Genomic DNA, 10849 nt, shown 5'->3' with positions numbered 1-10849 from the left:
ACATGGCCCCTCTGATCAAGCCGGCCTCCTCCGCCAAGTTGACGACGAGGATGCGGGATAGGAATCGTCGACGTCGATGCAGGATTAATTGCTTGAACAAAAAAATAAACTAGTTCGATTAATTTTCTTGCTAAACATAAACTACTTCTACATATAGTAAAATAAAGTAGTTTTATTAAATCAACAAGTTCAACTACTAAGCACTTACTATAAATAAATAAAATAAACTAGTTCTTACTAAAAAGAAACTACTTCTATATATAGTAAAATTTAACAAAGTGGTTTTATTAATTAATCAATTAGTTCAACAACTAAGCACCTACTATAAATAAATAAAATAAAGTAGTTCTTACTAAAAATAAACTACTTCTATATATAGTAAAATTTAATAAAGTAGTTTTGTTAAATCAACTAGTTCAACTACTAAGCACTAACCTAAAATCGATATCTACTAATAGTTAACCTAAATAAAAATTAATACACATATGAAAAAACATATATAAACAAAAAATGTTATGAACATTATATTCATACATACATAGCCACATCCATTCATCATATAGCTACCACATACATATATATGCATTATATATATGAAAAAAATGCAATGAACAAAAAAATAATACAAATTATATGGAAAAAATGAACAGAGCCATGGCGCGGCGGCGGCTCACATCGGGCGACGGTGTGGGCGGCGGAGGGCGACGGCGTGGGTGGCGCAGGGCGACGGCGACGGTGGCAGGCCGGGGGCGGAGGGCGACGGCGATGGTGACGGGCGACACGGCATGGGGGCGCGCGGCGAAGGGCGCCGACGACGATGCCGGGGGGCGGAGGGTGACGGCGACGGGCGACGGCGTGGGCTCGGGGGCATGGGTGACGGTGGCGGGGCAGCCTGGCGGCTTGGATCGAGCTCGCGGCGTCGTCGGGTGGGGGAAACTAGCGATGGAAATCTGAAAATTTCCTAAGTGCTAGCTTATATAGCAAAGGCTTTGGTCCCAGTTCGTCGCACAAACCGGGACCAATGCCCCCTTAAGTCCTAGTTGGTGGCACCAACCGAGACCAAAGGCCTCTTTTCAGCAGTCCAAAGGGCGGGAAGTAGAGGGCTTTGGTCCCGGTTGGTGGCACCAACCGAGACTAAAGGGGTAGCATTGGTTCCGGTTGGTGCCACTAACCGGGACCAAAGGGGAGCATTGGTTCCGGTTAGTGCTACCAACCGGAACTAAAGGCCTTGTGCTGGCGCGGTGCGGTGGGAAGGCCTTGTGCTGGCGCGATGCGGTGGGAAGTTTAGTCCCACCTCACTAGCTGAGAGAGCTCAGCAACTGTTTATTAGTTGCGTTGCAGCTCAGTTGCTGAGCTCCTCTCTAATATGCAGGCATTACTTGCCTACCTTTGTCACTGCCATGTTGGACCTATTGGGCATGCGAGCCTGCATCCTGGCCCATGTACAGATGGGTTTCTACTTTCTAGTCGTATGCAGGCCGTGTGGCCCATTAAGCAGTATTTTTTTATTTTTTCCATTTTTTTGAATTATTTATTTTCTTTTGATTTTTGCTTTATTTTTTTGTTCTTTTAGCTTTTAGCTCAGAATAATTATGAACTTTCTGTTACTCCATTAGTTTCCAAATTTGAATAGTTTAAATTTTAATTCTGAAAAATTTGTGTGAATCACTAGTTTGTGAATAACTTCACTATAAAAATATATTTTGAGTGATTCTTTTTCCTGCTATTTAATATTACTGCTTTTTATCATTATATTCAAAAACAGATTTTGTTATTTTAGTTTCTATAAAAAAATTCTTTATGAAAATTGTTTTTGCTACTAAAGTTTCTAACAAAAATTCTTTGATAATTTTAGTTGCATAAATTGAAAAGCATTTCAAATAAACTCTGAAAAGGTTGAAAGTTGGCTTGGTTTCATCATTTCACCCACATAGCATGTGCTAAAAAGTTGAGATGGTTATGGGAAAAAGTGGATGCACTTCATGTACAAAATGGACAATCTCTTTTGAAGTATCAAGGTTTCATACGGAAACTCATCTGTTAAACAGGGATTTCATTTTTTAAACTTATTTGAACTCCTGACTTTTTGTGTGTTCAAAATGCATCATTCAGAGCCACATCATCAGTTTTCAACCCTTTCTGACTTCATTTGTTATTTTTCATGCATTTACTGATTATTTTGAACCATAAGACCCTGAAATTGAAAAGCATTTCAAATGAACTCTAAAAAGGTTGGAAGTTGGCATGGTATCATCATTTCATCCACATAGCATGTGCAAGAAAATTGAGAGGGTTACGGCAAAAACTGGATGCACTTCATGTACAAAACGGACAATCTCTTTCAAAGTATCAAGATTTAATACGGAAACTTGTGTGTTACAACAGACATTTCAAATGAACTACGAAAAGGTTGAAAGTTGGCATGGTATCATCATAATAGTTGTGGAGAAAGTCTTCACTTTTTCTTCGCTTGTGCCCTTTTCTTATTGCGCCGTAACCATGGATAATCTTCATCATTTATCAGGATGCTTGGGTCAGCCTTGACTTTGAAGGGAGGAATTTAATGAAACTTTTCATAATCTTCTGACATGTCTGTCTTGCCCTCCACTCCCACGATGTCCATTTTTCCTGAAAGAACTATGTGGCGCTTTGACTCATCGTATGATGTATTCGCTTCCTTATTTTTTCTTTTTCTCGGTTTGGTAGACATGTCCTTCACATAGATAACCTGTGCCACATCATTGGCTAGGACGAACAGTTCGTCAGTGTTCCCAAGATTGTTCAGATTCACTGTTGTCATTCCGTACTGTGGGTCTATATGTACCCCGCCTCCTGAAAGATTGACCCATTTGCATTTAAACAAAGGGACCTGAAAATCTACTCCTTAGTCAAGTTCTCATATGTCCACTATGTAACCATAATATGTGTCATCTCCCCTCTCGGTTGCTGCATCAAAGCGGACACCGCTGTTTTGGTTGGTGCTCTTTTGATCTTGGGCGATCGTGTAAAATGTATTCCCATTTATCTCGTATCCTTTGTAAGTCATTACAGTCGAAGATGGTCCCCTGGACAACGAGTACAGCTCATCACAAACAGTGTTTTCACCTCTGAGACGTGTTTCCAACCAACTGCTGAAAGTCCTGACGTGTTCACATGTAATCCAGCCGTCGCACTACTCCGGGTGTTTGGAGCGCAGACTGTTCTTGTGTTCATCGACATACGGGGTCACCGAGGTTGAGTTCTGTAGAACTGTGTAGTGTGCTTGAGACCAAGAATATCCGTCCCTGCATATTATTGAGTCCTCTCCAAGCGTGCTTTTTCCAGTCAGTCTCCCGTCATACCGTGATTTAGGGAGACCTATCTTCTTAAGGCCAGGAATGAAGTCAACACAAAACCCAATGACATCCTCAGTTTGATGGCCCATGGAGATGCTTCCTTCTGGCCTAGCGCGGTTACGGACATATTTCTTTAGGACTCTCATGAACCTCTCAAAGGGGTACATATTGTGTAGAAATACAGGGCCTAGAATGACAATCTCGTCAACTAGATGAACTAGGTCGTGCGTCATGATATTGAAGAAGGATGGTGGGAACACCAGCTCGAAACTGACAAGACATTGCGCCACATCACTCCTTAGCCTTGGTACGATTTCTGGATCGATCACCTTCTGAGAGATTGCATTGAGAAATGCACATAGCTTCACAATGGCTAATCGGACTTTTTCCGGTAGAAGCCCCCTCAATGCAACCGGAAGCAGTTGCATCATAATCACGTGGCAGTCATGAGACTTTAGGTTCAGGAACTTTTTCTCTGGCATATTTATTATTCCCTTTATATTCGACGAGAAACCAGTCGGGACCTTCATACTAAGCAGGCATTCAAGGAAGATTTACTTCTCTTCTTTGGTAAGAGTGTAGCTGGCAGGACCTTCATACTGCTTTGGAGGCATGCCGTCTTTTTCGTGCAAACGTTGCAGGTCCTCCCGTGCCTCAGGTGTATCTTTTGTCTTCACATACACGCCCAAGAAGCCTAGCAGTTTCACGCAAAGGTTCTTCGTCACGTGCATCACGTCGATCGAAGAGCGGACCTCTAGGTCTTTCCAATAGGGTAGGTCCCAAAATATAGATTTCTTCTTCCACATGGGTGCGTGTCCCTTTGCGTCACTCGGAACAGCTAGTCCGTTGGGACCCTTTCCAAAGATTACGTGTAAATCATTGACCATAGCAAGTACGTGATCACCAGTACGCATGGCGGGCTTCTTCCGGTGATCTGCCTCGCCTTTGAAATGCTTGCCTTTCTTTCGACATTGATGGTTGGTCGGAAGAAATCGACGATGGCCCAGGTACACATTCTTCCTGCATTTGTCCAGGTATATACTTTCGGTGTCAGCTAAACAGTGCGTGCATGCGTGGTATCCCTTGTTTGTCTGTCCTGCAAGGTTACTGAGAGCGGGCCAATCGTTGATGGTTACAAACAGCAACGCGTGCAGGTTAAATTCCTCCTGTTTGTGCTCATCCCACGCACGTACACTGTTTCCATTCCACAGCTGTAAAAGTTCATCAACTAATGGCCTTAGTTACACATCAATGTCGTTGCCGGGATGCTTAGGTCCTTGGATGAGAACTGGCATCATAATGAACTTCCGCTTCATGCACATACAAGGAGGAAGGTTATACATACATAGAGTCACGGGCCAGGTGTTGTGATTACTGCTCTGCTCCCGAAAGGATTAACGCCATCTACGCTTAAACCAAACCATACGTTCCTTGGGTCATGTGCAAACTCAGCCCAGTACTCTCTCTCGATTTTTCTCCACTGCGACCCGTCAGCGGGTGCTCTCAACTTTCCGTCTTTCTTACGGTCCTCACTGTGCCATCGCATCAACTTGGCATGCTCTTTGTTTCTAAACAGTCGTTTCAACTGTGGTATTATAGGAGCATACCACATCACCTTCGCAGGAACTCTCTTCCTGCAGGGCTCGCCATCAACATCACCCGGGTCATCTCGTCTGATCTTATACCGAAATGCACCGCATACCGGGCATACGTTCAAATCCTCGTATGCACCGTGGTAGAGGATGCAGTCATTACGGCATGCATGTATCTTCTGCACCTCCAATCCTAGAGGGCATACGACCTTCTTTGTTGCATACGTACTATCAGGCAATTCGTTATCCTTTGCAAGATTCTTCTTCAATATTTTCAGTAGCTTCTCAAATCCTTTGTCAGGCACAACATTCTCTGCCTTCCACTGCAGCAATTCCAGTACGGTACCCAGCTTTATGTTGTCATCTTCGCAATTGGGATACAACCCTTTTTTGTGATCCTCTAACGTGCAATCGAACTTCAGCTTCTCCTTCTGACTTTCGCATTGCGTCCTTGTATCGACAATGACCCGGCGAAGATCATCATCATCGGGCACATCGTCTGGTTCCTCTTAATCTTCAGCAGCTTCCCCTGTTGCAGCATCATCGGGCATATCGTCTGGTTCCTCTTGATCTCCAGCAGCTCCCCCCGTTGTAGCATCACCATATTCAGGGGGCACATAGTTGTCATCGTCCTCTTCTTCTTCGCCGTCTTCCATCATAACCCCTATTTATCCGTGCCTCGTCCAAACATTATAGTGTGGCATGAAACCTTTGTACAGCAGATGGGTGTGAAGGATTTTCCGGTCAGAGTAAGACTTCGTATTCCCACATTTAGGGCATGGACAACACATAAAACCATTCTGCTTGTTTGCCTCAACCACTGCGAGAAAATTATGCACGCCCTTAATGTACTCGGAGGTGTGGCTGTCACCATACATCCATTGCCAGTTCATCTGCGTGCATTATATATAATTATGTGTGTCAAAAGTAAGAAAATCAGAAAAAATATCTATCCAAAGTAAGAAAATCAGACAAGTATCTATCTAAAGTAAGAAAATCATAAAGAAGATAAGAACAAGAGGCTCATCATGGTGGTGCCGGCGACGAGATCGGCGGGGGCAATCAATGGCGGTGAAAACGGGGACGGGGCGTGACTAACCGCTAAATCTAGACAAATCTCGCGAAAAATGAAGCTCCGAGGTCGAGCTTTGAGAGGAGAAAACTTAACTAGTGTGGCTCGGGCATTTCATCGAACACCTCATGTGCATAGGAGGTGAACTAGAGCACCCAAATGCCCTCCCCTCGCCGGCTTGAAAAAACAGAGCACTATGGAGTGTTCTGCCGCGGCGATGGGTATATATAGGCAAATTATTTGTCCCGGTTCGTGGCATGAACCGGGACTAAAGCCATCCTTTTACACCGGTTCAAGGCATGAACCGGTACCAATGGCTGTGGCCAGGAGTGCGGCCCATTGGTCCTGGTTTGTGCCTAGAACCGGGACAAATGGATCCAGACGAACCGGGACCAATGCCCACGAGGCCCTGGCCGGCCCCCTGGGCTCATGAACCGGGTCTAATCCCCCCCATGGGTCCCGGTTCGTGAAGAACCGGGACTAATGGGCTGGCCAGGCCCGAACGAAAGCCCTGTTTTCTACTAGTGGTAGGACACAAACCCTAACAAAATTTAAAGAAGCACCTGAAAACGGAGCCCTTCCGCCGGCAAGCGCCGGGATCCACCGCGCATCCATGGCCCTAAGGCCACCGAAGACGTGGGAGATCCGCAGCGCCGCCGACAGGAAGCAGAAACCCTAGCCGCCGTTGTTGCACCGAATGTAAAGGGAGTAAAGGCGTCGTTGTTGCACCGAATGTTTGATGTAGTAGTGTCTACCAAGTTTGCTATAGTAGTTTGAACCAAGTTTGATGTAGTCCCTTCTTTTCAGAAACCACAAATGTAAACTAGAGCCAAGCATCATCCGCAATTTCAGACTATTGGGCTGGTTATGTAATACAATCATCCTATTAGTTATGTCTCACTGTCAGATGAGCCAACGGATCATAGACACTCATTTCAGACCAAAAGGGACAAATCCAGTGTTCCCTTACTCAGAACTCAAAGGGTCTAAAAGGAACAAATCCATCCTGCAAAATGGCACGCACATAAGTTACTGGGTTTTTTTTGTCTCGGTACAGAACCTTACTTTGACAATAAATATAGTTATTAGCTAACCTGATTGTCCAACTTCAACTGTTTTGCTATCTCCACCTTCTTCTGAGCATACTGAGCCATGTTCAGTGGTTTATGCTGAAACAAGGGATCCGGTAATATAACAGCAACAATCATGACGACATATAAATTCATAGATGATTTTTCTCAAAATAAAACATAAAATCATATCGGATTCATCGAGACAATACCATGCTGAAAGATAACTTCCTAAACACACCCCTAGCTTTCTTCTCTTCGTCCTACACAAAGGTCGTATCAAAGTCAACAACCTATTGCAGCTAGATATGTATCACCATGTCAAACATACATGTAGAGTATCCTACTTACAGTCAGTTCAATGCCACCCTCCAGGACAACAGCGTAAATCTACAAAGGTAAACAGATGAAATTAGACATTTGGCAATATGTTGCACATTCCATTTTCACGACATAAATCACAGTTAGTGGCTATACAAATTTGCACAACAGCCCCAAATTCAGATATCAGCTTACCATTTCTTGCATCGTTACAAAGATATGGCCCCCATTGAGTTCAGCATGTAGTACTGCTTTGTGTATAGGGAACTCGCCAGACTCATAAACTTCCTTCACAGCCTCTTTGTAAGTTCTCTGAAATATTTGTGACACCATAAGAAACACGCATAATCGCAAAGCATGTCAGCCGTGCTCTATTGCACAATTTTTTTGATGTATTAGGATGCTAACATTTTCTTTAGCGACAAGCCTCCAGATCTCAAAATAGAGGAGATCTATGTCCTTGAGGGATGCATCCATTTCCAGCTCCGTAATGTACTCCTGAATCAAATGGACCAGATTGTGAGTACAACCAGCAATTAACACCACCTCAATTAGCAGAAGACAAGATATCCTACGTCATAAGCATAACCAGCTAATTTTTCAGTCATATGGGGAAAGCCAGTTGCAATCCTCAATGCTTGCCTCCATGCTCTAGTATCCCATTCTATCCACTGAAGTGAAAAGAAGTTAATCATCATGTGTATGTATATGACTAATTTCGTAATCTTCTGTGGGGCATACTTACATCCTTAGTCTTGCGATCCAGATGCAAAAAATCTGCAATCCACTGTTGCAAGATAGAAGTCTATCACTTTAAAAACAATCCAGCCACTCGTAATGTTTTTAATTCCAACAGCTTGATCACATAATGCATACCTTGATTTTCTTTGAAATTTCTGCATAGTACTTAACATAAACATCATCAATTTTATATGTATGATAACGCGAGCGGTACTCATCGTGATAGCAGTACAGGTTTCCACTTCTACCAGGCAGCTACAAAAAGAAAGGGACAAGAATTAGTTGACACATCTGAAAGGGCACAGGAGTGCACATACATAATGGCTACAGCGTAGTGAGTTGACATACTTTGGTATACAGAAGTAACTGACTAAAGATCCACATGTTTTCCTATTAGTAAAGTCTAGCTTGCTAGAAATAGTACCGTATAATTAAATGACCTTTAACAAGTCAATCAACTGAGATACGGACATGATATAATTCAGAAGCACATGATTGTTAAAAAATACAAGGTAACATACCTTTGAGCCCTGGAAAGCTCCCTGCGGTCACGGAAATCATGATATGTTTGTCTTCTAATGCTGACCTCAGCTTTAAAACTAAGGCAATCAAGGAGGTTCAAGAACCAAGTGGGATACACTTCATAGCACTTCACCCCGAGTTAAGGTTACATACGAAATGGCTAAGAACCAACCAATTTTAAGGGATCACTCATTAAAATCAGCAGCTAGACTAGTCCAGAGTTTGAATAAACATAAAAAACTGGGAAATTTTTCAAATCCAACACCGCAAGTACTATCACCCATCAGTAGCCAGAAAGCAATGGCAATAGATACAAAATCAATGCTCAGAAACCACAGCAAAGAATAATAGAATATGGTGATGCAAGTCATACAATCATCATCTGTTAAGAATAAGCTGTTTGAAAACAGTTTTAACTCGTACCACAAACCCATGGCTCAATTTTCTATAGTAGCGTTGCAGCTGTGGTTGGAGTCAATGAAGCAAAATGAACTACCTCATTGATTGTCGGTTTTCATGGTGTGTGTTGAAATGATTTCTGAACACCCATGATTATGATAACCAAACAAGTCAATTGCATGACTAAATGTAGATATAGACATTATACTTACGAAATTACGAGGGACAATCCGTTGGTAATCATTCAACTCAACATTGTGGGTGTCAGCACGATTGATGTACCACTCAAACTTTTCATCATCCTCTAACCTCTGAAAGTACACCTCCTCGTGAAGTTCATCATCAGTGTATTCTTGTGGTTCCTTAAGCTCATGTGCACAATCCGGCCTCACAGCCTACACATGGATGATAAAAACATGAGATAAAATCGTCCACACATACAAAACCAGAGGACTGGATTTGCTGCTATGGCACACAAGTACAAACTTTAAAACATACATGGATTAAAATGAACGGTGACTGATCGATACAACATGTAGGTACCTTGTAATGAGCGATGCGATAGCGTGCAAGGCGCGCTTTTATCTTGTGGTGTTCCTCCCATGTCAAATAAAGTGGCAGGTCAGTAGGATAATCGTCCTCCTTCTGAATATTGGCAAGCAAAAGTTGACAATCCTTGGCCTGGTCTTCCTCGCTGAGAAGGAATTGCGGCCCGAAACACTGCTCGCTTTCTTCTTGTGCCGGCTCTGTTTTCAGCAGCAGATCATAGTCTTGGCCCGCTTGGATGGTGCCCTCCATGTCTGTCGCGTGAGAAATCTGATCTTGGCCCCCTTGGATGGTGTCCTCCATGTCTTCATGGTCGTGGGCAGTGGCAGGAGCATCGGAAGATGATGGGGGCAGGTGCTTGCGGCGCCTCTTCTCCCCTGTCCACGCCTTGTTTGTTCCATCTCCATCATCGGCCAGTTGGCCAATCTGGACAGGCTTCTCGTCCAGCATCTCGATCGAACTATACGACCGCGGGACGGGGCACGAGGTCGAGCTGGTCGGCGGCGAGACGGGTCTGGCGGCGTCGATCTACTGGCGTAGGGGGCGACTGTAGGCGGCAGAGGACGGGGTCGGGGGCTGGGCGTCGGTGTGGTGTGGCGACGGGAATGGCAGGCGGCGGCGGCGACGGTGACGGCGGTGGCGTGAAACCCTAGGCACTTGTCGAGACGGTAGGTGGCAGAGGACGTGGTCGGGGTTTGGGGAGGGGCGGCGGTGTGGAGGGACGACGGGGATGGGAGGCGGCGGCGGCGACGGAGACGGAGGCGGTGGTAGGCGACGGCGACGGTGGTAGGCGACGGCGACGGCGGCCGCATGAAACCCTAGGTAGCCACTTGTCGAGAGATGGAGGGGGAGAAGCAGAGCGTGCGGGCTCGTGACCTCGTGTTGGTTTGGGGCACTCGGTGGCAGGCCAGTGTAAATTCGCTGCACATCCAAGGGTTTTTTCTAACCTAAAATCTAAAAAGTGGCCGCGCAACAACAAGAGGAGCCGGGCGGCTGGCCTGCGACCGCACGATCGCTTGCGATCGGCCTCGCGCGAGCGCCAGGTGTCGCCTGGTCGGTTTCATCCAGCCGCGCGATCATGGGCGATTTGTCCGTATCTGGATGAGCGTGGACCCACATGTAAGCGGGCGTGGGGGGGTCGTGGGCGGCGGTTTTTGAAACGCGAGCCGTTCTCGCCCTTTCTCCCCCTTTCTCTCATGTTCCTCCCCCATTCTCCGCTCCTTTCCCCCGCCCTCGCTCTTGCTCCACGGC

The 10849-nt window shown here is 45.1% G+C and overlaps 1 protein-coding gene across 1 annotated transcript; it reads right to left on the bottom strand.

Annotated features, from left to right (window-relative positions):
• Nucleotides 1-6969: 6969 nt before the first annotated feature.
• LOC119280202 lies at nt 6970-10048 on the bottom strand. Its single transcript, XM_037561139.1, has 11 exons — nt 9596-10048; nt 9265-9447; nt 8267-8386; nt 8136-8177; nt 7966-8061; nt 7799-7888; nt 7586-7702; nt 7421-7459; nt 7282-7332; nt 7094-7168; nt 6970-7005 (listed from the first exon to the last, which is right to left on the bottom strand). Exons 1-11 carry the CDS (start codon nt 10046-10048, stop codon nt 6970-6972), a joined length of 1302 nt encoding a protein of 433 aa, XP_037417036.1.
• Nucleotides 10049-10849: the final 801 nt, after the last annotated feature.

This window comes from Triticum dicoccoides, chromosome 3B (genome assembly GCF_002162155.2).
Source record: "Triticum dicoccoides isolate Atlit2015 ecotype Zavitan chromosome 3B, WEW_v2.0, whole genome shotgun sequence".
NCBI classification, from domain to species: domain Eukaryota; kingdom Viridiplantae; phylum Streptophyta; class Magnoliopsida; order Poales; family Poaceae; genus Triticum; species Triticum dicoccoides.
This window is presented reverse-complemented; position numbering and strand designations above follow the sequence as displayed.